The sequence below is a fragment of the Salmo salar genome, chromosome 06, assembly GCF_965601325.2.
Source record: "Salmo salar chromosome 06, fSalSal1, whole genome shotgun sequence".
NCBI lineage: Eukaryota > Metazoa > Chordata > Actinopteri > Salmoniformes > Salmonidae > Salmo > Salmo salar.
In genome coordinates, this window is record NC_138296.1 from 90,502,501 (window position 1) to 90,529,198 (window position 26,698).

General features: G+C 48.6%; 1 protein-coding gene across 1 annotated transcript in view; it reads left to right on the forward strand.

Moving 5' to 3' along the window:
- Window positions 1-26,698, forward strand: part of LOC106608153 (signal-induced proliferation-associated 1-like protein 1) — a 216,148-nt gene that overhangs the window by 154,963 nt on the left and 34,487 nt on the right. The window contains 8 exon segments of the mRNA XM_082977057.1: window positions 11,469-12,048; window positions 18,184-18,351; window positions 18,465-18,589; window positions 19,324-19,460; window positions 19,463-19,495; window positions 19,498-19,588; window positions 20,602-20,745; window positions 21,239-21,372. Coding sequence (XP_082833183.1) covers window positions 11,469-12,048; window positions 18,184-18,351; window positions 18,465-18,589; window positions 19,324-19,460; window positions 19,463-19,495; window positions 19,498-19,588; window positions 20,602-20,745; window positions 21,239-21,372 — 1,412 coding nt within the window.

Sequence of the window (26,698 nt, forward strand, 5' to 3'; positions counted from 1 at the left end):
TAGTTCACTCATGAAAACCCAATTCTCTCATTTGGAAGCTAAAATTACATTTAATCTTTTCACAAATAGTTTCATATTTAAACATTTAAATTGCACAACAATTCCATGTGAATCTGATAACTAGAATGTGTAGACTTTCCAAGATACCGTTTATGTCGTCCTGTCATCAGTCATAATGTCTCAGACGCCAACTGATCTGACATCATATTCATTTAGTACCAACGCATATTTTCAGCTGTTTGGATTACCGATATATGGTTCTGTTCCCATCTTTTGATGTCACCAGACTCTCTCTCAATGTTAACAAAGGGATTTTCAATAGTCACATCGGTAGAGTAGTGAGAGGAAAAAGGGGAACGGTATTTATGGGGGTCATAAACCTCCCCCACTCAGGCCAACGTAATGACAGTGGGATGGAGGGTTTTGTATGATGGATGGTTTGTGAAGTTTAGGTGTCTATTTATGATTGACAACCAAGCAATGTGTTTTGGACAGTAAAGCCTTTGTGAAGCATGGAAGGTCTGAGCTGTTCATTCAACAGGTTGTTGGTGTGGCTGCCTGTCTGGTTAGGCTGTGTGGGTTTATGGAGTCGGTTTGTGGTTCCAACTCGCTCCCCTGGTGTTTAATAGACTGTAGTTTGTAGCGATACTAATGCTATTATCCCTGTGGTGTTGTTCCTCAATTTAACATGATAGGCTATTCATCTCTACATTCTGGAAAAGCTGTTTCAGACCAACCACAATACTTAGTGTTGTTGAGGCTTATGGCTGTGTCCTGACCTAATATGTCTGTGTCCTGACCTAATATGTCTGTGTCCTGACCTAATATGTCTGTGTCCTGACCTAATATGTCTGTGTCCTGACCTAATATGTCTGTGTCCTGACCTAATATGTCTGTGTCCTGACCTAATATGTCTGTGTCCTGACCTAATATGTCTGTGTCCTGACCTAGTATGGCCGTGTCCTGACCTAGTATGTCTGTGTCCTGACCTAGTATGGCCGTGTCCTCACCTAGTATGGCCGTGTCCTGACCTAGTATGGCTGTGTCCTGACCTAGTATGGCCGTGTCCTGACCTAGTATGGCCGTGTCCTGACCTAGTATGGCCGTGTCCTGACCTAGTATGGCCGTGTCCTGACCTAGTATGGCTGTGTCCTGACCTAGTATGGCCGTGTCCTCACCTAGTATGGCTGTGTCCTGACCTAGTATGGCCGTGTCCTGACCTAGTATGGCCGTGTCCTGACCTAGTATGGCCGTGTCCTGACCTAGTATGGCCGTGTCCTGACCTAGTATGGCCGTGTCCTGACCTAGTATGGCCGTGTCCTGACCTAGTATGGCCGTGTCCTGACCTAGTATGGCCGTGTCCTGACCTAGTATGGGAGTGTCCTGACCTAGTATGGGAGTGTCCTGACCTAGTATGGGAGTGTCCTGACCTAGTATGGGAGTGTCCTGACCTAGTATGGGAGTGTCCTGACCTAGTATGGGAGTGTCCTGACCTAGTATGGGAGTGTCCTGACCTAGTATGGGAGTGTCCTGACCTAGTATGGGAGTGTCCTGACCTAGTATGGGAGTGTCCTGACCTAGTATGGGAGTGTCCTGACCTAGTATGGGAGTGTCCTGACCTAGTATGGGAGTGTCCTGACCTAGTATGGGAGTGTCCTGACCTAGTATGGGAGTGTCCTGACCTAGTATGGGAGTATCCTGACCTAGTATGGGAGTATCCTGACCTAATATGGGAGTGTCTTGACCTAATATGGGAGTGTCCTGACCTGATATGGGAGTGTCCTGACCTGATATGGCTGTGTCCTGACCTAATATGGGAGTGTCCTGACCTAATATGGGAGTGTCCTGACCTGATATGGCTGTGCCTAATATGGCTGTGTCCTGACCTGATATGGCTGTGCCTAATATGGCTGTGTCCTGACCTAGTATGGCTGTGTCCTGACCTAGTATGGCTGTGTCCTGACCTAGTATGGCTGTGTCCTGACCTAGTATGGGAGTACCCTGCGCAATTAAGCTTCAGTTGGTGAATCCTTTGTAAATGTGATATCAAGTCGATTTTTATTTGTCACATGCGCCGAATACAACAAGTACCTTACCGGGAAATGCTGACTTACAAGCCCTTAACCAGCAATGCAGTTCAAGAACTAGAGTTAATAAAATAGTTACTAAATAAACAAAAAAATGTAATCAATCAAAAAGTAACACAATAAATGTACATAACAATAACAAGGCTATAAACAGGGGGTACCTGTACCGAGTCAATGTGGAGGCTATATACAGGGGGTACCTGTACCGAGTCAATGTGGAGGCTATATACAGGGAGTAAAAGTACCGAGTCAATGTGGAGGCTATAAACAGGGGGTACCGAGTCAATGTGGAGGCTATATACAGGGTGTTACGGTACCGAGTCAAAGTGGAGGCTATATACAGGGTGTTACGGTACACAGTCAATGTGGAGGCTATATACAGGGGGTACCGGTACAGAGTCAATGTGGAGGCTATATACAGGGTGTTACGGTACAGAGTCAATGTGGAGGCTATATACAGGGGGTACCGGTACAGAGTCAATGTGGAGGCTATATACAGGTTAGGGCTTGATATGAAGAAAAATGGGCTTATTCTGTAAGGCACACCATTAGATAATGTTGAGATAAAGCAACATTGGTATTGTGTTGAACAGATACAGAGTTTTTTTTTATACAAGAAAACAGGGTGTTATTCTCTAAGGTACATGACAACAGTAGATCATGCTCAGATAAAAACACGTTTTCTGGGTCATTTCTCTCTGGCTCTCCTGACGTACCCATTCTCTGGGTCATTTCTCTCTGGCTCTCCTGACGTACCCATTCTCTGGGTCATTTCTCTCTGGCTCTCCTGACGTACCCATTCTCTGGGTCATTTCTCTCTGGCTCTCCTGACGTACCCATTCTCTGGGTCATTTCTCTCTGGCTCTCCTGACGTACCCATTCTCTGGGTCATTTCTCTCTGGCTCTCCTGACGTACCCATTCTCTGGGTCATTTCTCTCTGGCTCTCCTGACGTACCCATTATCTGGGTCATTTCTCTCTGGCTGTCCTGACGTACCCATTCTCTGGGTCATTTCTCTCTGGCTGTCCTGACGTACCCATTCTCTGGGTCATTTCTCTCTGGCTGTCCTGACGTACCCATTCTCTGGGTCATTTCTCTCTGGCTCTCCTGACGTACCCATTCTCTGGGTCATTTCTCTCTGGCTCTCCGGACGTACCCATTCTCTGGGTCATTTCTCTCTGGCTCTCCTGACGTACCCATTATCTGGGTCATTTCTCTCTGGCTCTCCTGACGTACCCATTCTCTGGGTCATTTCTCTCTGGCTCTCCTGACGTACCCATTCTCTGGGTAATGTAATGTACTATTGGCATGTGCTCACGCACAAATATAATGCTCTCTGAGCAACGCTAACTGTGTGGGCAGCAGCAGAGAGCGAGAGAGAGAGACCATCAGCCCACACAGTACCCATGTAGGATCTTCATTTGAGCCAGTCTCCTACAGCAGGAAGAAAATAATCCTGCAGCAACAGGAAATGTGAATTATTATGTGGATTATAATTACTGGACATATTTGTAGTGGATGAAACATTTTTCGTAAAGGAAAATCAAGTCTGAAATTTCAAAGTGTAAATTACAATCTTCAGAAGCCTTTTTAAACCTCAAATACATTACAAGTTTAACATGTCCTGCGTTGTAGGAACGTTCCCCTGCAACAGGATGATGAAGTTAAGATCCTGTATCTGTAGTTATTTATATCACTGTAATCATAGAGAGACCACAGAAATATGTTCTACTGCTTTCTACCACTCCTCGCTCTTGCATCCTCTCATCTAAGGAGGACAGGAGGGAAACATACATACAGGCATCCCTCTCGCCCTTTCTGTCACTCACTAGGTCTCTCCCTTTCTGTCACTCACTAGGTATCTCCCTTTCTGTCACTCACTAGGTCTCTCCCTTTCTGTCACTCACTAGGTCTCTCCCTTTCTGTCACTCACTAGGTCTCCCTTTCTGTCACTCACTAGGTCTCTCCTTTCTGTCTCTCACTAGGTCTCTCCTTTTCTGTCTCTCACTAGGTCTCTCCTTTTCTGTCTCTCACTAGGTCTCTCTCTCTCTCTAGGTCTCTCTCTCACTCACTAGGTCTCTCTCTCTCTCACTAGGTCTCTCTCTCTCTCACTGGGTCTCTTACTAGGTCTCCCTTTCTGTCACTCACTAGGTCTCTCCCTTTCTGTCACTCACTAGGTCTCTCCCTTTCTGTCACTCACTAGGTCTCTCCCTTTCTGTCACTCACTAGGTCTCTCCCTTTCTGTCACTCACTAGGTCTCTCTCTCTCTCTCTCTCTCTCTCTCTCTCTCTCTCTCTCTCTCCCTCTCTCTCTCTCTCTCTCTCACTAGGTCTCTCTCTCTCTCTCACTTGGTCTCTCTCTCTCTCTCACTAGGTCTCTCTCTCTCTCTCACTAGGTCTCTCTCTCTCTCTCACTAGGTCTCCCTTTCTGTCACTCACTAGGTCTCCCTTTCTGTCTCTCACTAGGTCTCTCCCTTTCTGTCTCTCACTAGGTCTCTCCCTTTCTGTCACTCACTAGGTCTCTCCCTTTCTGTCACTCACTAGGTCTCTCCCTTTCTGTCACTCACTAGGTCTCCCTTTCTGTCACTCACTAGGTCTCTCCTTTCTGTCTCTCACTAGGTCTCTCCTTTTCTGTCTCTCACTAGGTCTCTCCTTTTCTGTCTCTCACTAGGTCTCTCTCTCTCTCTAGGTCTCTCTCTCACTCACTAGGTCTCTCTCTCTCTCACTAGGTCTCTCTCTCTCTCACTAGGTCTCTCTCTCTCACTAGGTCTCTCTCTCTCTCACTGGGTCTCTTACTAGGTCTCCCTTTCTGTCACTCACTAGGTCTCTCCCTTTCTGTCACTCACTAGGTCTCTCCCTTTCTGTCACTCACTAGGTCTCTCCCTTTCTGTCACTCACTAGGTCTCTCCCTTTCTGTCACTCACTAGGTCTCTCTCTCTCTCTCTCTCTCTCTCTCCTCTCTCTCTCTCTCTCTCTCTCTCTCTCACTAGGTCTCTCTCTCTCTCTCACTAGGTCTCTCTCTCTCTCTCACTAGGTCTCTCTCTCTCTCACTAGGTCTCTCTCTCTCTCACTAGGTCTCCCTTTCTGTCACTCACTAGGTCTCCCTTTCTGTCACTCACTAGGTCTCCCTTTCTGTCTCTCACTAGGTCTCTCCCTTTCTGTCTCTCACTAGGTCTCTCCCTTTCTGTCACTCACTAGGTCTCCCTTTCTGTCTCTCACTAGGTCTCTCCCTTTCTGTCTCTCACTAGGTCTCTCCCTTTCTGTCACTCACCAGGTCTCTCTCCCTTTCTGTCACTCACTAGGTCTCTCTCTCTCTCAATAGGTCTCACTCTCTCTCACTAGGTCTCACTAGGTCTCACTCTCTCACTAGGTCTCTCTCTCTCTCTCACTAGGTCTCTCTCTCTCTCTCACTAGGTCTCTCTCTCTCTCTCACTAGGTCTCTCTCTCTCTCTCACTAGGTCTCTCTCTCTCTCTCACTAGGTCTCTCTCTCTCTCACTAGGTCTCCCTTTCTGTCACTCACTAGGTCTCTCTCTCTCTCAATAGGTCTCACTCTCTCTCACTAGGTCTCACTAGGTCTCTCTCTCTCTCTCACTAGGTCTCTCTCTCTCTCTCACTAGGTCTCTCTCTCTCTCTCACTAGGTCTCTCTCTCTCTCTCACTAGGTCTCTCTCTCTCTCACTAGGTCTCTCTCTCTCTCACTAGGTCTCCCTTTCTGTCACTCACTAGGTCTCCCTTTCTGTCACTCACTAGGTCTCCCTTTCTGTCTCTCACTAGGTCTCTCCCTTTCTGTCACTCACTAGGTCTCTCTCCCTTTCTGTCACTCACCAGGTCTCTCTCCCTTTCTGTCACTCACTAGGTCTCTCCCTTTCTGTCTCTCACTAGGTCTCTCCCTTTCTGTCACTCACTAGGTCTCTCCCTTTCTGTCTCTCACTAGGTCTCTCCCTTTCTGTCTCTCACTAGGTCTCTCCCTTTCTGTCACTCACCAGGTCTCTCTCCCTTTCTGTCACTCACTAGGTCTCTCTCTCTCTCAATAGGTCTCACTCTCTCTCACTAGGTCTCACTAGGTCTCACTCTCTCACTAGGTCTCACTCTCTGAGAGAGTGGGGCTGGTTAGTCATGGTGGGCCTGGTTAGTCTGGTGGGCCTGGTTAGTCATGTGGGCCTGGTTAGTCATGTGGGCATGGTTAGTCGCGGTGGGGCTGGTTAGTCGCGGTGGGGCTGGTTAGTCGCGGTGGGGCTGGTTAGTCATGTGGGCATGGTTAGTCGCGGTGGGGCTGGTTAGTGGCGGTGGGGCAGGTTAGTCGCGGTGGGCCTGGTTAGTCATGTGGGCATGGTTAGTCGCGGTGGGGCTGGTTAGTCGCGGTGGGGCTGGTTCGTCGCGGTGGGGCTGGTTAGTCGCGGTGGGGCTGGTTAGTCGCGGTGGGGCTGGTTCGTCGCGGTGGGGCTGGTTTGTCGCGGTGGGGCTGGTTAGTCGCGGTGGGCCTGGTTAGTCGCGGTGGGCCTGGTAGTCGCGGTGGGCCTGGTTAGTCGCGGTGGGCCTGGTTAGTCGCGGTGGGCCTGGTTAGTCGCGGTGGGCCTGGTTAGTCGCGGTGGGCCTGGTTAGTCGCGGTGGGCCTGGTTAGTCGCGGTGGGCCTGGTTAGTCGCGGTGGGGCTGGTTAGTCGCGGTGGGGCTGGTTAGTCGCGGTGGGGCTGGTTAGTCGCGGTGGGCCTGGTTAGTCGCGGTGGGCCTGGTAGTCGCGGTGGGCCTGGTTAGTCGCGGTGGGCCTGGTTAGTCGCGGTGGGCCTGGTTAGTCGCGGTGGGCCTGGTTAGTCGCGGTGGGCCTGGTTAGTCGCGGTGGGCCTGGTTAGTCGCGGTGGGCCTGGTTAGACGCGGTGGGCCTGGTTAGTCACGGTGGGGCTGGTTAGTCACGGTGGGCCTGGTTAGTCACGGTGGTAATTTCCCTCCCTCTCCACTTCCTCTTTTAACTGGCCCTGTAAGTGTCAACACGTGTCCTGGTACGCGCTGGACACACACACACACACACACACACACACACACACACACACACACACACACACACACACACACACACACACACACACAGGAGAGAGAAGCAGGGTTGACTTGTTGCTCTGCTAGTGCTGAGCTGGCATTTTTTAGTGAAGAAAATGTCAAACGGCTTTTTTGATCTGGGCTAATTGAGTGATTATCGTAACCTAAAGAGGTGGTGGACATGAAAGTAACCCATGGACACACGCACAGACAGGAATTCAGTCTCTAGTCCTGATAACACTACAGCTCTGAACAATAGTTGTTCTGTTTCAGCCGTACTCTGATATCTTCATCTGGAGAGGTTTGAACGAGAACGAGGGAGGGAGGGAGGGAGGGGGGGAGGGACATAGAACCATACAAATCATCTTGGGCTCATCCTAGATCTCCTCTCTTCCTCCTTGTATCTTCGCCTCCTCTCTTTCTCCTCTCTTAGTCTTCCTCCTATCTCTCATTTCTCCTCCTCTCTTCTCTCCTCTCTAAGCCGTCCTCCTACCTCTCATTTTCTCTCCTCTCTTTCTCCTCTCCTCTCTTCTCTTCGTCTTCCTCCTACCTCTCATTTCCCTTCCCCTCCTTCTCCTCTCCTCTCTAAGTCTTCCTTCTACCTCTCATTTCCTCTCCTTCTCCTCTCCTCTCTAAGCCTTCCTCCTACCTCTCATTTCCTCTCCTTCTCCTCTCCTCTCTAAGCCGTCCTCCTACCTCTCATTTCCTCTCCTTCTCCTCTCCTCTCTAAGCCGTCCTCCTACCTCTCATTTCCTCTCCTTCTCCTCTCCTCTCTAAGCCGTCCTCCTACCTCTCATTTCCTCTCCTTCTCCTCTCCTCTCTAAGCCGTCCTCCTACCTCTCATTTCCTCTCCTCCTCTCCTCTCTAAGCCGTCCTCCTACCTCTCATTTCCTCTCCTTCTCCTCTCCTCTCTAAGCCTTCCTCCTACCTGTCATTTCCCCTCCTCTCCTACGTTCTCCCCTCTCTTTCTCTCAGGTTATTTACCATGTGGTGTGAATAGCTACATCTTACTTAGGACAGCATGTCTGAACTGTATCCCTTCCTCTCTGTCTCTCCTCCTCCCCTCCCTTTGTTTTCTTCTCTCATCCTGTTTTCCCTGGCTGGCTAGCTGATTTCCAGACATACGAGCCGGCCAGCCAGCCAGGACAGCAGCCAGCCAGCCAGCCTAGTTCACTGATACTTCAGAATGCCATTAATTCAGACATTCCAGACAGCCAGGACAGCAGCCAGCCAGGGCGATAAAGGAAAGTGGGGGAGCAGAGTGCTGCTGTGTGTTGAATAAACAATACAAAATGAACAGTAAACTATAGACTCTCAAAAGTTCCAAAGAATAAAGACATTTCAAATGTCATATTAGGTCTATATACAGTGTTGTAAAAGTACAGAAGGGAAAATAAATAAACATAAATATGGGCTGTATTTACAATGGTGCTTGTTCTTCACTGGTTGCCCTTTTCTTGTGGCAACAGGCCACAAATATTGCTGCTGTGATGGTACACTGGTATTTCACCCAATAGATGTGTTTATCAAAATCGGGTTTGTTTTCAAATTCTTTGTATCTGTTTAATCTGAGGGAAATATGTGTCTGTAATATGGTCTTACATTTGGCAGGAGGTTAGGAAGTGCAGCTCAGTTTCCACCTCATTTTGTGGGCAGCGTGCACATAGCCTGTCTTCTCTTGTGAACCAGGTCTGCCTACGACGGCCTTTCTCAATAGCAATACTATGCTCACTGAGTCTGTACATAGTCAAAGCTTTCCTTTATTTTGGATCAGTCACAGTGGTCAGGGATTCTGCCACTGTGTACCCTGTGTTTAGGGCCAAATAGCATTCTAGTTTGCGCTGTTCTTTTGTAAATTAATTAATTCCAAATTATCTTTTTTTTCTCATGATTTGGTTGGGTCTAATTGTGTTGCTGTCCTGGGGCTCTGTGGGGTGTGTTTGTGTTTGTGAACAGAGCCCCAGGACCAGCTTACTTAGGGGGCTCTTCTCCAGGTTCATCTCTCTGTGGGTGAGGCTTTGTTATGGAAGGTTTGGGAACCGCTTCCTTTTAGGTGGTTGTAGAATTTAACTTACTTTTTCTGGATTTAGATAATTAGCGGGTATCGGCCTGATTTTGATCTGCATGCATTATTTGGTGTTCTACATTGTACGCTGAGGAAGTTTTGCAGAATTCTGCATGCAGAGTCTCAATATGGTGTTTGTCCCATTTTGTGAATTGTTGGTTGGTGAGTGGACCCCAGACCTCACAACGGGCAATGGGTTCTATAACTTATTAAATTCAGATCCTAATTGGTATGTCGAATTTTATGTTCCTTTTGATGGCATAGAAGCCCCTTCTAGCCTTGTCTCTCAGATGGTTCACAGCTTTGTGGAAGTTACCTGTGGCGCTGATGTTTAGGCCGAGCTATGTATAGTTTTTATGTGTGTTCTAGGGCAACGGAGTCTAGATGGAATTTGTATTTGTGGTCCTGGTAAGTGGACCTTTTTTGGAACACCATTATTTTTGTCTTACTGAGGTTTACTGTCAGGGCCCAGGTCTGTCAGGGCCCAGGTCTGTCAGGGCCCAGGTCTGTCAGGTTCCAGGTCTGTCAGGGCCCAGGTCTGACAGAATCTGTGTAGAAGATCTAGGTGCTGCTGTAACCACCACGTTATTTTAAGAATGTGACATGTCATAATAATAGTAGAGAGAATGATTTATTTCAGCTTTTATTTCTTTCATCACAGTCCCAGTGGGTCAGAATTTTACATACACTCAATTAGTATTTGGTAGCATTGCCTTTAAATTGTTTAACTTGGGATCAAATGTTTTGGGTAGCCTTCCACAAGCTTCCCACAATAAGTTGGGTGAATTGTGGCCCATTACTCCTGACAGAGCTGGAGTAACTGAGTCAGGTTTGTAGGCCTCCTTGCTCACACACACTTTTTTCAGTTCTGCCCACACATTTTCTATAGAATTGAGGTCAGGGCTTTGTGATGGCCACTCCAATACCTTGACTTTGTTGTCCTTAAGCCATTTTGCCACAACTTTGGAAGTATGCTTGGGGTCATTGTCCATTTGGAAGACCCATTTGCGACCAAGCTTTAACTTCCTGACTGATGTCTTGAGATGTTGCTTCAATATATCCACATAATTTTCCTTTCCTCATGATGCCAACTATTTTGTGAAGTGCACCAGTCCCTCCAGCAGCAAAGCACCACAACAACATGGTGCTGCCACCCCCGTGCTTCACGGTTGGGATGGTGTTCTTCGGCTTGCAAGCGTCCCCCTTTTTCCTCCAAACATAACGATGGTCATTATGGCCAGAGTTCCATTTCTGTTTCATCAGACCAGAGGACATTTCTCCAAAAAGTACGATCTTTGTCCCCATGTGCAGCTGCAAACCGTAGTCTGGCTTTTTTATGGCGGTTTTGGAGCAGTGGCTTCTTCCTTGCTGAGCGGCCTTTCAGGTTATGTCGATACTGTGGATATAGATACATTTGTACCTGTTTCCTCCAGCATCTCCACAAGGTCCTTTGCTGTTGTTCTGGGATTGATTTGCACTTTTCGCACCAAAGTACTTTCATCTCTAGGAGACAGAATGCGTCAACTTCCTGAGCGGTATGACGGCTGCGTGGTCCCATGGTGTTTATACTTGCCTACTATTGTTTGTACAGATGAACGTGGTGCCTTCAGGCATTTGGAAATTGCTCCCAAGGATGAACCAGACTTGTGGAGGTCTACCATTTTTTTTTCTGAGGCTGATTTCTTTTCATTTTCCCATGATGTCAAGCAAAGAGGCACTGAGTTTGAAGGTAGGCCTGGAAATACATCCACAGGTACACCTCCAATTGACTCAAATGATGTCAATTAGCCTATCAGAAGCTTCTAAAGCCATGACATAATTTTCTGGAATTTTCCAAGCTGTTTAAAGGCACAGTCAACTTAGTTTATGTAAACTTCTGACCCACTGGAATTGTGATACAGTGAATTATAAGTGAAATAATCTGTCTGTAAACAGTTGTTGGACAAATTACTTGTGTCCTAACCGACTTGCCAAAACTCTAGTTTGTTAACAACAAATGTGTGGAGTGGTTGAAAAACAACTTTTAATGACTCCAACATAAGTGTATGTAAACTTCCGACTTCAACTGTACATGTTGAAGAGGGTGGGACTTAATCTGCATCCCTGTCTTACTCTCTCTCTCTCTCTCTCTCTCTCTCCCTCTTTCTCTCTTTCTCTCCCTCTTTCTCTCTCTTTCTCTCCCTCTTTCTCTCTCTCTCTCTCCCTCTCCCTCTCTCTCTCTCTCTTTCTCTCTCTCTCTCTCTCTCTGTCTCTCTCTCTCTCTCTCTCTCTCTCTCTCCCTGTAGTGTGGCAGTCACTCGTTCTCGTGACGTCCCGTCCTTCGGCCCTCCCATCCCAGAGGGCGTGTCCTTCCCCAAGTCCTCCGTGTTCCGGGACTTCCTTTTGGCCAAAGTCATCAACGCAGAGAACGCCGCCCACAAATCACACAAGTTCCGCGCCATGGCGACGCGGACACGTCAGGAGTACCTCAGAGAACTGGCGGAGCGCAACACCACGTCGACCCCCATCGACCCGTCCGGGAAATTCCCCTTCATCTCATTGGCTCACAAGAAAAAGGAGAAGAGTCGTCCGTACGCGGGGGCGGAGCTTCGGAGCCTCGGCGCCATCACGTGGGCGGTCCACGCCGAGGATCATGGAGCAGGAGGAGAGCTCGAAGCACTATTGGCTATCTCCAACGACTTCCTCATCCTATTGGATCAGGAGGCCAAGGCCGTGGTGTTTAACTGTGCTACTAAGGACGTGATTGGCTGGACGCTGGGGAGTCCCGCCTCCATGAGGATCTTCTATGAGAGAGGGGAGAGTGTGTCTCTGAGGTCTGTTAGTAACAACACAGAGGACTTCAGAGAGGTGGTGAAACGACTGGAGGTAAGGAGGAGACACACAGGGACACAAATAAGCACAACACGCACACAGACACACACACACGCACAACACACACACACACAGACAGACACACACGCACAACACACACACAACATACACACAGACAGACACACACACACCGACACACGCACACAGACACACACACACGCACAACACGCACACAGACACACACACACGCACAACACGCACACAGACACACACACACGCACAACACGCACACAGACACACACACACGCACAACACGCACACAGACACACACACACGCACAACACACACACAGACACACACACACACGCACAACACACACACAGACACACACACGCACAACACACACACAGACAGACACACGTACAACATACACACAGACAGACACACACACACGCACAACACGCACACAGACACACACACACGCACAACACGCACACAGACACACACACACAGACACACACACACACGCACAACACACACACAGACACACACACACGCACAACACACACACAGACAGACACACGTACAACATACACACAGACAGACACACACACACCGACACACGCACAACACACACACAGACAGACACACACACAGACAGACATACGGTACATTCAGTTAAGTGTCATGTCTTATTGTTTCAGCCAGAAGTTGTTGTGTCTAGTCTGCCTACTGATGATGTCATAGATGACTTTACTTATCTCGTGAAGGTTCATAAGAATCTCAGGCAGAGTAGGTCTGCATCCCAAAGTGTTCCCTGCTCCCTGAGTAGTGTTCCCTGCTCCCTGAGTAGTGTTCCCTGCTCCCTGAGTAGTGTTCCCTGCTCCCTGAGTAGTGTTCCCTTCTCCCTGAGTAGTGTTCCCTGCTCCCTGAGTAGTGTTCCCTGCTCCCTGAGTAGTGTTCCCTGCTCCCTGAGTAGTGTTCCCTGCTCCCTGAGTAGTGTTCCCTGCTCCCTGAGTAGTGTTCCCTGCTCCCTGAGTAGTGTTCCCTGCTCCCTGAGTAGTGTTCCCTGCTCCCTGAGTAGTGTTCCCTGCTCCCTGAGTAGTGTTCCCTGCTCCCTGAGTAGTGTTCCCTGCTCCCTGAGTAGTGTTCCCTGCTCCCTGAGTAGTGTTCCCTGCTCCCTGAGTAGTGTTCCCTGCTCCCTGAGTAGTGTTCCCTTCTCCCTGAGTAGTGTTCCCTGCTCCCTGAGTAGTGTTCCCTGCTCCCTGAGTAGTGTTCCCTGCTCCCTGAGTAGTGTTCCCTGCTCCCTGAGTAGTGTTCCCTGCTCCCTGAGTAGTGTTCCCTGCTCCCTGAGTAGTGTTCCATGCTCCCTGAGTAGTGTTCCCTGCTCCCTGTGTAGTGTTCCCTGCTCCCTGAGTAGTGTTCCCTTCTCCCTGAGTAGTGTTCCCTGCTCCCTGAGTAGTGTTCCATGCTCCCTGAGTAGTGTTCCCTGCTCCCTGAGTAGTGTTCCCTGCTCCCTGAGTAGTGTTCCCTGCTCCCTGAGTAGTGTTCCCTTCTCCCTGAGTAGTGTTCCCTGCTCCCTGAGTAGTGTTCCCTGCTCCCTGAGTAGTGTTCCCTGCTCCCTGAGTAGTGTTCCCTTCTCCCTGAGTAGTGTTCCCTGCTCCCTGAGTAGTGTTCCCTGCTCCCTGAGTAGTGTTCCCTGCTCCCTGAGTAGTGTTCCCTGCTCCCTGAGTAGTGTTCCCTGCTCCCTGAGTAGTGTTCCCTTCTCCCTGAGTAGTGTTCCCTGCTCCCTGAGTAGTGTTCCCTGCTCCCTGAGTAGTGTTCCCTGCTCCCTGAGTAGTGTTCCCTGCTCCCTGAGTAGTGTTCCCTGCTCCCTGAGTAGTGTTCCCTGCTCCCTGAGTAGTGTTCCCTGCTCCCTGAGTAGTGTTCCCTGCTCCCTGAGTAGTGTTCCCTGCTCCCTGAGTAGTGTTCCCTGCTCCCTGAGTAGTGTTCCCTGCTCCCTGAGTAGTGTTCCCTGCTCCCTGAGTAGTGTTCCCTGCTCCCTGAGTAGTGTTCCCTTCTCCCTGAGTAGTGTTCCCTGCTCCCTGAGTAGTGTTCCCTGCTCCCTGAGTAGTGTTCCCTGCTCCCTGAGTAGTGTTCCATGCTCCCTGTGTAGTGCCCTATATAGGGAATAGGGTGCCATTTGGGACTTGGGACAAAGCCTAACTCATAATTTGCTTGGGTGATGGTTCTTATCTGTCACCATAGCAACAAGCGAGTTAAAACCATTTCCTTATGTAATCACCATCATCCTGCTGGTACTGAAAGACCTCCTCTGTTTCCTCCAGCTCACTCACTGGTGTGACACACACACACACACACACACACACACACACCACACACACACACACACACACACACACACACACACACACACACACACACACACACACATACACACCGCAAAGAGTGTGTGTGTTGTGTGTTAGTAGATCCATTCAGGAAGAGGGAAATGCAGTGGCTCATGAAAACACTTTCAGACCCAATTTTCAATTGAGAATCTAGGGATGTTGATCTTCAGTCAGTTCGGAGGAAGGAGACCTAGGAATAATGTATTGGTACTTCACCAACTCACACTCATCTTCCTGCAAGAGGTCTAACACACACACACCCACACACACACACACACTGCAGAGAGTATTAAGAACCCAAAACACTCTGTCTACCTCAGACCAGTCTCTGTCTACCTCAGACCAGTCTCTGTCTACCTCAGACCAGTCTCTGTCTACCTCAGACCAGTCTCTGTCTACCTCAGACCAGTCTCTGTCTACCTCAGACCAAGTCTCTGTCTACCTCAGACCAAGTCTCTGTCTACCTCAGACCAAGTCTCTGTCTAGCTCAGACCAAGTCTCTGTCTACCTCAGACCAGTCTCTGTCTACCTCAGACCAGTCTCTGTCTACCTCAGACCAGTCTCTGTCTACCTCAGACCAGTCTCTGTCTAGCTCAGACCAGTCTCTGTCTACAGTGCATTCAGAAAGTATTCAGACCCCTTGACCTTTTCCATATTTTATCTTACAGCCTTATTCTGAAATGGATTCAATAAATAATTTTCTTCATGAATCTACACACAATACCCCATGATGACGAAGCGTAAACTGCTTTTTAAAATGTTTTGCGAATGTATTAAAAAAAAAAATATATATATATATATATACCTTATTTACATAAGTATTCAGACCCTTTGTTATGAGACTGGAAATTGGGCTCAGGTGCATCCTGTTTCCATTGATCCTCCTTGAGATGTTTCTACAACTTGATTGGAGGCCACCTGCGGTAAATTCAATTGATTGGACATGATTTGGAAAGGCACACACCTGTCTATATAAGGTCCCACAGTTGACAGTGCATGTCAGAGCAAAAACCAAGCCATGAGGTCGAAGGAATTATCCGTAGAGCTCCGAGACAGGATTGGGTCGAGGCACATATCTGGGGAAGGGTACCAAAACATTTCTGCAGCATTGAAGGTCCCCAAAAACACAGTGGCCTCCATCATTCTTAAATGGAAGAAGTATGGAACCACCAAGACTCTTCCTAGAGCTGGCCGCCCGGCCAAACTGAGCAATCGGGGGAGAAGGGCCTTGGTCAGGGAGGTGACCAATAACCCGATGGTCACTCTGACAGAGCTCCAGAGTTACTCTGTGGAGATGGGAGAAACTTCCAGAAGGACAACCATCTCTGCAGCACTCCACCAATCACTCCTTTATGGTAGAGTGGCCAGACAGAAGCGACTCCTCAGTAAAAGGCACATGACAGCCCACTTGGAGTTTGCCAAAAGGCACCTAAAGGACTCAGACCATGAGAAACAAGATTCTCTGGTCTGATGAAACCAAGATTGAACTATTTGCCTGAATGCCAAGCGTCATGTCTGGAGGAAACCTGGCACCGCTCATCACCTGGCCAATACCATCCCTACGGTGAAGCATGGTGGTGGCAGCATCATGCTGTGGGGATGTTATTCAGTGGCAGGGACTGGGAAACTCTCTAGTTCAGACCGGTCTCTCTCTGCGTCAGACACACACACACACACACACACACACACACACACACACACACACACACACACACACACACACACACACACACACACACACACACACACACACACACACACACACACCCTATAACACACACACCCTATAACACACACACACACACACACACCCTATAACACACACACACACCCTAAAACACACACAACACACACACACACCCAATAACACACACACACACCCTATAACACACACACACCCTATAACACACACAACACACACACATCCTATAACACACACACACCCTATAACACACACAACACACACACATCCTATAACACACACACACCCTATAACACACGCAACACACACACACACACCCTATAACACACGCAACACACACCCTATAACACACACAACACACACACACCCTATAACACACGCAACACACACACACACACACCCTATAACACACGCAACACACACACACACACACACCCTATAACACACACAACACACACACACCCTATAACACACACAACACACACACACTCTATAACACACACCCTGTAACACACACTTAACCACTTATACTGCACCCCCTGTTATGTCACAGTGACCTGTGTTTGTGGAAACATCAGAACATGTCGATGCTAAAAGTCTTCAGTTATAATGATCATATAATTTAACGTGATCACTTCCACGCATTCTGTCTATCCTCCTGTCTCCTGACTTAGGGCTGTCATTTGTTATGTTGTACTGCAAACAAACTAATCACCTCCTCTCGCTCTCTCTCCCTCTCTTCCTCTCTCTCCCTCTCCCACTTCTCTCTTTCCCTCTTCCTCTCTCTCCCTCTCTCTCTCCCTCTCGCTCTCCCTCTCCCTCTCTCTCTCCTCTCGCTCCTTCTCTCTCTCTCTTCCTCTCTCTCCTTCACTCTCCCTCTCTCTCCCTCTCTCTCCCTCTCTCTTCCTCTCTCTCCTCTCTCTCCCTCCCTCTCTCTCCCTCTCTCTCCCTCTCTCTCCCTCTCTCTCCCTCTCTCTCCCTCTCTCTCCCTCTCTCTCCCTCTCTCTCCCCTCTCTCTCCCTCTCTCTCCCTCTCTCCCCCTCTCTCTCTCCCTCTCTCTCCTCTCTTCTCTCTCTCTTCCTCTCTCCCTCTCTCTCCCCTCTCTCTCCGGCCTCGCCTCTCTCTCCCTCTCTCTCCCTCTCTCGTCCTCTCTCTCCCTCTCTCTCCTCTCTCTCTCCCTCACTCTCCCTCACTCTCCCTCACTCTCCCTCTCTCCTCTCCCTCCCTCTCCCTCCCTCTCTCTCCCTCCCTCTCTCTCCCTCTCTCTCCCTCCCTCTCTCTCTCCCTCTCTCTCCTCTCTCTTCCTCTCTCTTCCTCTCTCTCCTCTCTCTCCCTCTCTCTTCCTCTCTCTCCCTCTCTCTCTCCTCTCTCTTCTCTCCCTCTCTCCCTCCCTCTCTCTCGGCCTCCCTCTCTCTCCCTCTCTCTCTCCCTCTCTCTCCCTCTCTCCCTCCCTCTCCCTCTCTCTCTCTCTCTCCCTCTCTCTCCCTCTCTCTCCCTCTCTCTCCCTCTCTCTCCCTCTCTCTCCCTCTCTCTCTCCCTCTCTCTCCCTCTCTCTCTCTCTTCCTCTCTCTTCCTCTCTCTCCCTCTCTCTCCGGCCTCCCTCTCCCTCCCTCTCTCTCCCTCTCTCTCCCTCTCTCTCCCTCTCTCTCCCTCTCTCTCCCTCTCTCTCCCTCTCTCTTCCCCTCTCTCTTCCCTCTCTCTCCCTCTCTCTCTCTCTCTCTCTCCCTCTCTCTCTCTCTCTCCCTCTCTCTCTCCCTCCCTTCCCCTCTCTCTCCCTCTCTCTTCCCCTCTCTCCCTCTCTCTTCCTCCCTCTTCCCCTCTCTCCCTCTCTCTTCCCCTCCCTCCCTCTCTCTTCCCCTCTCTCCCTCTCTCTCCCTCTCTCTCCCTCTCTCTTCCCCTCTCTTCCCCTCTCTTCCCCTCTCTTCCCCTCTCTTCCCCTCTCTTCCCCTCTCTTCCCCTCTCTCCCTCTCTCTTCCCCTCTCTTCCCTCTCTTCCTCTCTCTCTCTCCTCTCTCTCTCCGGCTCCTCTTCTTCCTCTCTCTCCGGCCTCCCTCTCTCTCCCCTCTCTCTCCGGGCCTCCCTCTCTCCCCCCCACCAGTACCTGACTAAGGGTTGTGAGACGTCTGAGATGACACTACGTCGTAACGGGCTGGGCCAGCTGGGGTTCCATGTCAACTACGAGGGCATCGTGGCAGAGGTGGAATCGTACGGGTACGCCTGGCAGGCCGGGCTGAGGCAGGGCAGCCGATTGGTTGAAATCTGCAAGGTATGTCATTTTATAGTTGTAGATTTCATTGGATCATTCTTGTGTGTTTTGTTTGTAAATTATTATTGAGACCATATAATGGTATTCCGTATAAACTCAACCATTCTGTCAAGGTTGCCGTGGCGACTCTGACCCACGAGCAGATGATAGACCTGCTGAGGACGTCGGTCACCGTCAGGGTGGTCATCATACCCCCGCACGAAGACGCTACGCCGCGCAGGTCTGTGTGTGTTTGTCAGAGGGGTTGGTGTGTGTGTGTGTGTGTCTGAGGGGTTGGTGTGTGTCTGAGGGGTTGGTGTGTGTCTGAGGGGTTGGTGTGTGTCTGAGGGGTTGGTGTGTGTCTGAGGGGTTGGTGTGTGTCTGAGGGGTTGGTGTGTGTCTGAGGGGTTGGTGTGTGTCTGAGGGGGTGTGTGTGTGTGTCTGAGGGGTTGGTGTGTGTCTGAGGGGTTGGTGTGTGTCTGAGGGGTTGGTGTGTGTCTGAGGGGTTGGGTGTGTGTGTCTGAGGGGTTGGTGTGTGTCTGAGGGGTTGGTGTGTGTCTGAGGGGTTGGTGTGTGTCTGAGGGGTTGGTGTGTGTGTGTGTGTGTGTGTGTGTGTGTGTGTGTGTCTGAGGGGTTGTGTGTGTGTGTGTCTGAGGGGTTGGTGTGTGTGTGTCTGAGGGGTTGGTGTGTGTGTGTCTGAGGGGTTGGTGTGTGTGTGTCTGAGGGGTTGGTGTGTGTGTGTGTCTGAGGGGTTGGTGTGTGTGTGTGTGTGTCTGAGGGGTTGGTGTGTGTGTGTGTCTGAGGGGTTGGTGTGTGTGTGTGTCTGAGGGGTTGGTGTGTGTGTGTGTGTGTCTGAGGGGTTGGTGTGTGTGTGTCTGAGGGGTTGGTGTGTGTGTGATGGTCAGATTAGTGATTGTGAGGTCGTCATTAACATGTCAAACGTGTGTGGAGTCTAACCTCTGCTTCTTACATGACCCTCCTCTCTTCCTCCTCTCTCTCTCCCCCTGTCTCTCTCCTCCCCCCGTCTCTCCCCCCCCCTGTCTCTCTCCCCCCCTGTCTCTCCCCCCCCTACAACAAGTGGCAGAGAACCTCCAGTAGCCCCCAGCAGTCCCTGACGGCCTCCCCCAGCCGCACACCCCCAACCGGGCCGTCAGCCTGGGGAGCTCTGGGGGAAGACCCTGTCTGCTGAACGCCCAGAGAGAAACGCTGCTATCCCACGCAGTGTTAGTAGTGATGGACGGCCACTGGATACCAAGAGGTAGGGGAGAGGGAGAGGCAGGAGGAAATTATATCATTAGATTGCTCCTTTCATGTCAATAAAGTTAGTTTGAATTTGGGAGGGGGAAGGGTGAGAGGGTTAATGCCTTCTCTCTGTATCTCCAAATTATTTGATGTAATTTTCTTCTCTGGTAACCCCCCTCCAGAATGTCTCCAGTCAGTGAGAACTATGCTCTGGTTTTCTATCTGGCACTGGGTTAGGGTTAGGGTTAGGGTCTGGGTTAGGGTCTGGGTTAGGGTCAGGGTCAGGGTCAGGGTTAGGGTCTGGGTTAGGGTCAGGGTCTGGGTTAGGGTCAGGGTTAGGGTTAGGGTCTGGGTTAGGGTTAGTGTCTGGGTCTGGGTTAGGGTCCTGGTCTGGGTTAGGGTCTGGTTTAGGGTCAGGGTTAGGGTCCTGGTCAGGGTTAGGGTCTGGGTTAGGGTCAGGGTTAGGGTCTGGGTCAGGGTTAGGGTTAGGGTCTGGGTTAGGGTTAGTGTCTGGGTCTGGGTTAGGGTCCTGGTCTGGGTTAGGGTCTGGTTTAGGGTCAGGGTTAGGGTCCTGGTCAGGGTTAGGGTCTGGGTTAGGGTCAGGGTTAGGGTCCTGGTCAGGGTTAGGGTCTGGGTTAGGGTCAGGGTTAGGGTCCTGGTCTGGGTTAGGGTCTGGGTTAGGGTCAGGGTTAGGGTCCTGGTCAGGGTTAGGGTCTGGTTTAGGGTTAGGGTCTGGGTTATGGTCTGTGTTATGGTCTGGGTCAAGGTCTGGGTCAGGGTCCTGGTCAGGGTCTGTGTTATGGTCTGAGTCAGGGTTAGGTCAGGGTTAGGTCAGGGTTAGGTCAGGGCCTGAGTCAGGGCCTGAGTCTGGGCCTGGGTTAGGCTCTGGGTAAGGCTCTGGGTTAGGGTCTAGGTCAGGGTCTGGTTTAGGGTCTGGGTTAGAGTCTGAGTCTGGGTCAGGGTCTGGGTTAGGGTCAGGGTCTGGGTTAGAGGGTTAATGTCTATTCTGTGTTATCTCAACCCCTCCAGAATGTCTCCAGGCAGTGAGAACTATGCTCTGGTCTCCTCTCTGGCACTGGGCCGTTCTCCTCACAACCGCTCTTCCCTGTCCAACCTCTCCTGCTCCAGTGACACCTCGCAGCACTGGAGGACTCAGAAGTCCATGCCTGAGGGGTAAGAGATGGAGTGTGTTCATGGTCTGTAGCGTACGTAACACAACCCTTTATGTAATAGTTAAGGAAGTGGTTAAACGATGTTGAAATGGGAGATGATTGGAAAGGAATGAACCATTATATCCAACAATTGTTTTTAGTTTTTCCCCATTTGAAAATGCCTGTTGACCAGCTGGTGTCCATTACAGAGAAGCCCAACTTCAAGTTCCTCACGGCTCTGTCCATGAATTGTATTAGTCGCAAATGGCATCTTTATTCCGTATACAGGGAATAGTTTGCTGTTTGGTACGTAGGCCATGAATTAGTCCTTACAGAGGAAGCAACTTCCACCCACAACTCTTCTTTTTAATTTACTTTACATGAATTGTCTTTATCTTTCTAATTATAATATGGCTAGCACACGTTGTGTTACTGGGAAACGACATGTCTGCCGTTATGGTCTGTGGGCGACATGATGTCAAACGTTTTTATTAAAGTGTGTGTGTGTGTTCTAGGTTTGGAGAACACAGACAACACTCCCCTCTATCTACAGAGCGACAGGTGGTAGGAGAAGGCGGGGCTAGTGGCAAGTCCACACCTAATTGGCCGAGAGTGGAGGAAGGGGGCGGGCCCGACAGAGGTTCTACAGGTGAGATTGACCAATGGGAAAGAGATGTTCTAATATAGAAAGAAAAGAGTGCTTTATTCCTACACATTATTGTCTGCAGTGATGTCCAGACATACTATCAAACCACTGACAAGAAGCAGAGTATTGGGCATGAATTCTATAGTGATGTAATAGTAGAACAGAAAGATATTGGACCATAGTGATGTAATAGTAGAACAGAAAGATATTGGACCATAGTGATGTAATAGTAGAACAGAAAGATATTGGACCATAGTGAAGTAATAGGAGAACAGAAAGATATTGGACCATAGTGATGTAATAGTAGAACAGAAAGATATTGGACCATAGTGATGTAATAGTAGAACAGAAAGATATTGGACCATAGTGATGTAATAGTAGAACAGAAAGATATTGGACCATAGTGAAGTAATAGGAGAACAGAAAGATATTGGACCATAGTGATGTAATAGTAGAACAGAAAGATATTGGACCATAGTGATGTAATAGTAGAACAGAAAGATATTGGACCATAGTGATGTAATAGTAGAACAGAAAGATATTGGACCATAGTGATGTAATAGTAGAACAGAAAGATATTGGACCATAGTGATGTAATAGTAGAACAGAAAGATATTGGACCATAGTGATGTAATAGTAGAACAGAAAGATATTGGACCATAGTGATGTAATAGTGATGTAATAGTAGAACAGAAAGATATTGGACCATAGTGATGTAATAGTAGAACAGAAATATATTGGACCATAGTGATGTAATAGTGATGTAATAGTAGAACAGAAAGATATTGGACCATAGTGATGTAATAGTAGAACAGAAAGATATTGGACCATAGTGATGTAATAGTGATGTAATAGTAGAACAGAAAGATATTGGACCATAGTGATGTAATAGTAGAACAGAAAGATATTGGACCATAGTGATGTAATAGTGATGTAATAGTAGAACAGAAAGATATTGGACCATAGTGATGTAATAGTAGAACAGAAAGATATTGGACCATAGTGACGTAATAGTAGAACAGAAAGATATTGGACCATAGTGACGTAATAGTAGAACAGAAAGATATTGGACCATAGTGAAGTAATAGGAGAACAGAAAGATATTGGACCATAGTGATGTAATAGTGATGTAATAGTAGAACAGAAAAATATTGGACCATAGTGATGTAATAGTGATGTAATAGTAGAACAGAAATATATTGGACCATAGTGATGTAATAGTGATGTAATAGTAGAACAGAAAGATATTGGACCATAGTGATGTAATAGTGATGTAATAGTAGAACAGAAAGATATTGGACCATAGTGATGTAATAGTGATGTAATAGTATAATAGAAAAAACACTGGTCGGAAGAATGTAGAACACGTTACTGTGGTATGTGAGATGTTGAGTACTTTCAACTCCTAAACACACACACACACCTACTCCTAAACACACACACACACACCTACTCCTAAACACACACACACACACCTACTCCTAAACACACACACACACACCTACTCCTAAACACACACACACACACACACCTACTCCTAAACACACACACACACACCTACTCCTAAACACACACACACACCTACTCCTAAACACACACACACACCTACTCCTAAACACACACACACACACACCTACTCCTAAACACACACACACACACACCTACTCCTAAACACACACACACACACCTACTCCTAACACACACACACACACACCTACTCCTAAACACACACACACACACCTACTCCTAACACACACACACACACCTACTCCTAAACACACACACACACACCTACTCCTAAACACACACACACACACCTACTCCTAAACACACACACACACCTACTCCTAAACACACACACACACCTACTCCTAAACACACACACACACCTACTCCTAAACACACACACACACCTACTCCTAAACACACACACACACACCTACTCCTAAACACACACACACACACCTACTCCTAAACACACACACACACACCTACTCCTAAACACACACACACACACCTACTCCTAACACACACACACACACACCTACTCCTAAACACACACACACACCTACTCCTAAACACACACACACACACCTACTCCTAACACACACACACACACACACCTACTCCTAAACACACACACACACACCTACTCCTAAACACACACACACACACACACTACTCCTAAACACACACACACACACCTACTCCTACACACACACACACACACCTACTCCTAAACACACACACACACACCTACTCCTAAACACACACACACACACCTACTCCTAAACACACACACACACCTACTCCTAAACACACACACACACCTACTCCTAAACACACACACACACACCTACTCCTAAACACACACACACACACCTACTCCTAAACACACACACACACACCTACTCCTAAACACACACACACACACTACCCACACACACACACACACACCTACTCCTAAACACACACACACACACCTACTCCTAAACACACACACACACACCTACTCCTAAACACACACACACACACCTACTCCTAAACACACACACACACACCTACTCCTAAACACACACACACACACCTACTCCTAAACACACACACACACACCTACTCCTAACACACACACACACACCTACTCCTAAACACACACACACACACCTACTCCTAAACACACACACACACACCTACTCCTAAACACACACACACACACCTACTCCTAACACACACACACACACACCTACTCCTAAACACACACACACACACCTACTCCTAAACACACACACACACACCTACTCCTAAACACACACACACACACCTACTCCTAAACACACACACACACACCTACTCCTAAACACACACACACACACCTACTCCTAAACACACACACACACACCTACTCCTAACACACACACACACACACCTACTCCTAAACACACACACACACACCTACTCCTAAACACACACACACACACCTACTCCTAAACACACACACACACACACCTACTCCTAAACACACACACACACACCTACTCCTAAACACACACACACACACCTACTCCTAAACACACACACACACACCTACTCCTAAACACACACACACACACACCTACTCACACACACACACCACACACACACACACCTACTCCTAAACACACACACACACACCTACTCCTAAACACACACACACACACCTACTCCTAAACACACACACACACACCTACTCCTACACACACACACACACCTACTCCTAAACACACACACACACACCTACTCCTAAACACACACACACACACACCTACTCCTAAACACACACACACACACCTACTCCTAAACACACACACACACACACACACACCTACTCCTAAACACACACACACACACCTACTCCTAAACACACACACACACACTACTCCTAAACACACACACACACACCTACTCCTACACACACACACACACACCTACTCCTAAACACACACACACACACCTACTCCTAAACACACACACACACACACCTACTCCTAAACACACACACACACACCTACTCCTAAACACACACACACACACCTACTCCTAAACACACACACACACACACCTACTCCTAAACACACACACACACACACCTACTCCTAAACACACACACACACACACCTACTCCTAAACACACACACACACACCTACTCCTAAACACACACACACACACCTACTCCTAAACACACACACACACACCTACTCCTAAACACACACACACACACCTACTCCTAAACACACACACACACCTACTCCTAAACACACACACACACACACCTACTCCTAAACACACACACACACACACCTACTCCTAAACACACACACACACACCTACTCCTAAACACACACACACACACCTACTCCTAACACACACACACACACCTACTCCTAAACACACACACACACCTACTCCTAAACACACACACACACCTACTCCTAAACACACACACACACACACCTACTCCTAAACACACACACACACACACACCTACTCCTACACACACACACACACACACACCTACTCCTAAACACACACACACACACACCTACTCCTAAACACACACACACACACCTACTCCTAAACACACACACACACACCTACTCCTAAACACACACACACACACCCTACACACACACACCACTACACACACACACACACACACCTACTCCTAAACACACACACACACCTACTCCTAAACACACACACACACACCTACTCCTAACACACACACACACACCTACTCCTAAACACACACACACACCTACTCCTAAACACACACACACACACCTACTCCTAACACACACACACACACACCTACTCCTAAACACACACACACACCTACTCCTAAACACACACACACACCTACTCCTAAACACACACACACACACCTACTCCTAAACACACACACACACACCTACTCCTAACACACACACACACACCTACTCCTAAACACACACACACACACCTACTCCTAAACACACACACACACACCTACTCCTAAACACACACACACACACCTACTCCTAAACACACACACACACACCTACTCCTAAACACACACACACACACCTACTCCTAAACACACACACACACACCTACTCCTAACACACACACACACACCTACTCCTAAACACACACACACCTACTCCTAAACACACACACACACACCTACTCCTAAACACACACACACACCTACTCCTAAACACACACACACACCTACTCCTAAACACACACACACACACACACCTACTCCTAAACACACACACACACACACTACTCCTACACACACACACACACACACACCTACTCCTAAACACACACACACACCTACTCCTAAACACACACACACACACCTACTCCTAAACACACACACACACACCTACTCCTAAACACACACACACACCTACTCCTAAACACACACACACACACACACACACACACACCTACTCCTAAACACACACACACACACCTACTCCTAAACACACACACACACACCTACTCCTAAACACACACACACACACCACTCCTAACACACACACACACACACACACACACACACACACCTACTCCTAAACACACACACACACCTACTCCTAACACACACACACACACCTACTCCTAAACACACACACACCTACTCCTAAACACACACACACACCTACTCCTAAACACACACACACACACCTACTCCTAACACACACACACACACCTACTCCTAAACACACACACACACCTACTCCTAAACACACACACACACACACACACCTACTCCTAAACACACACACACACACACCT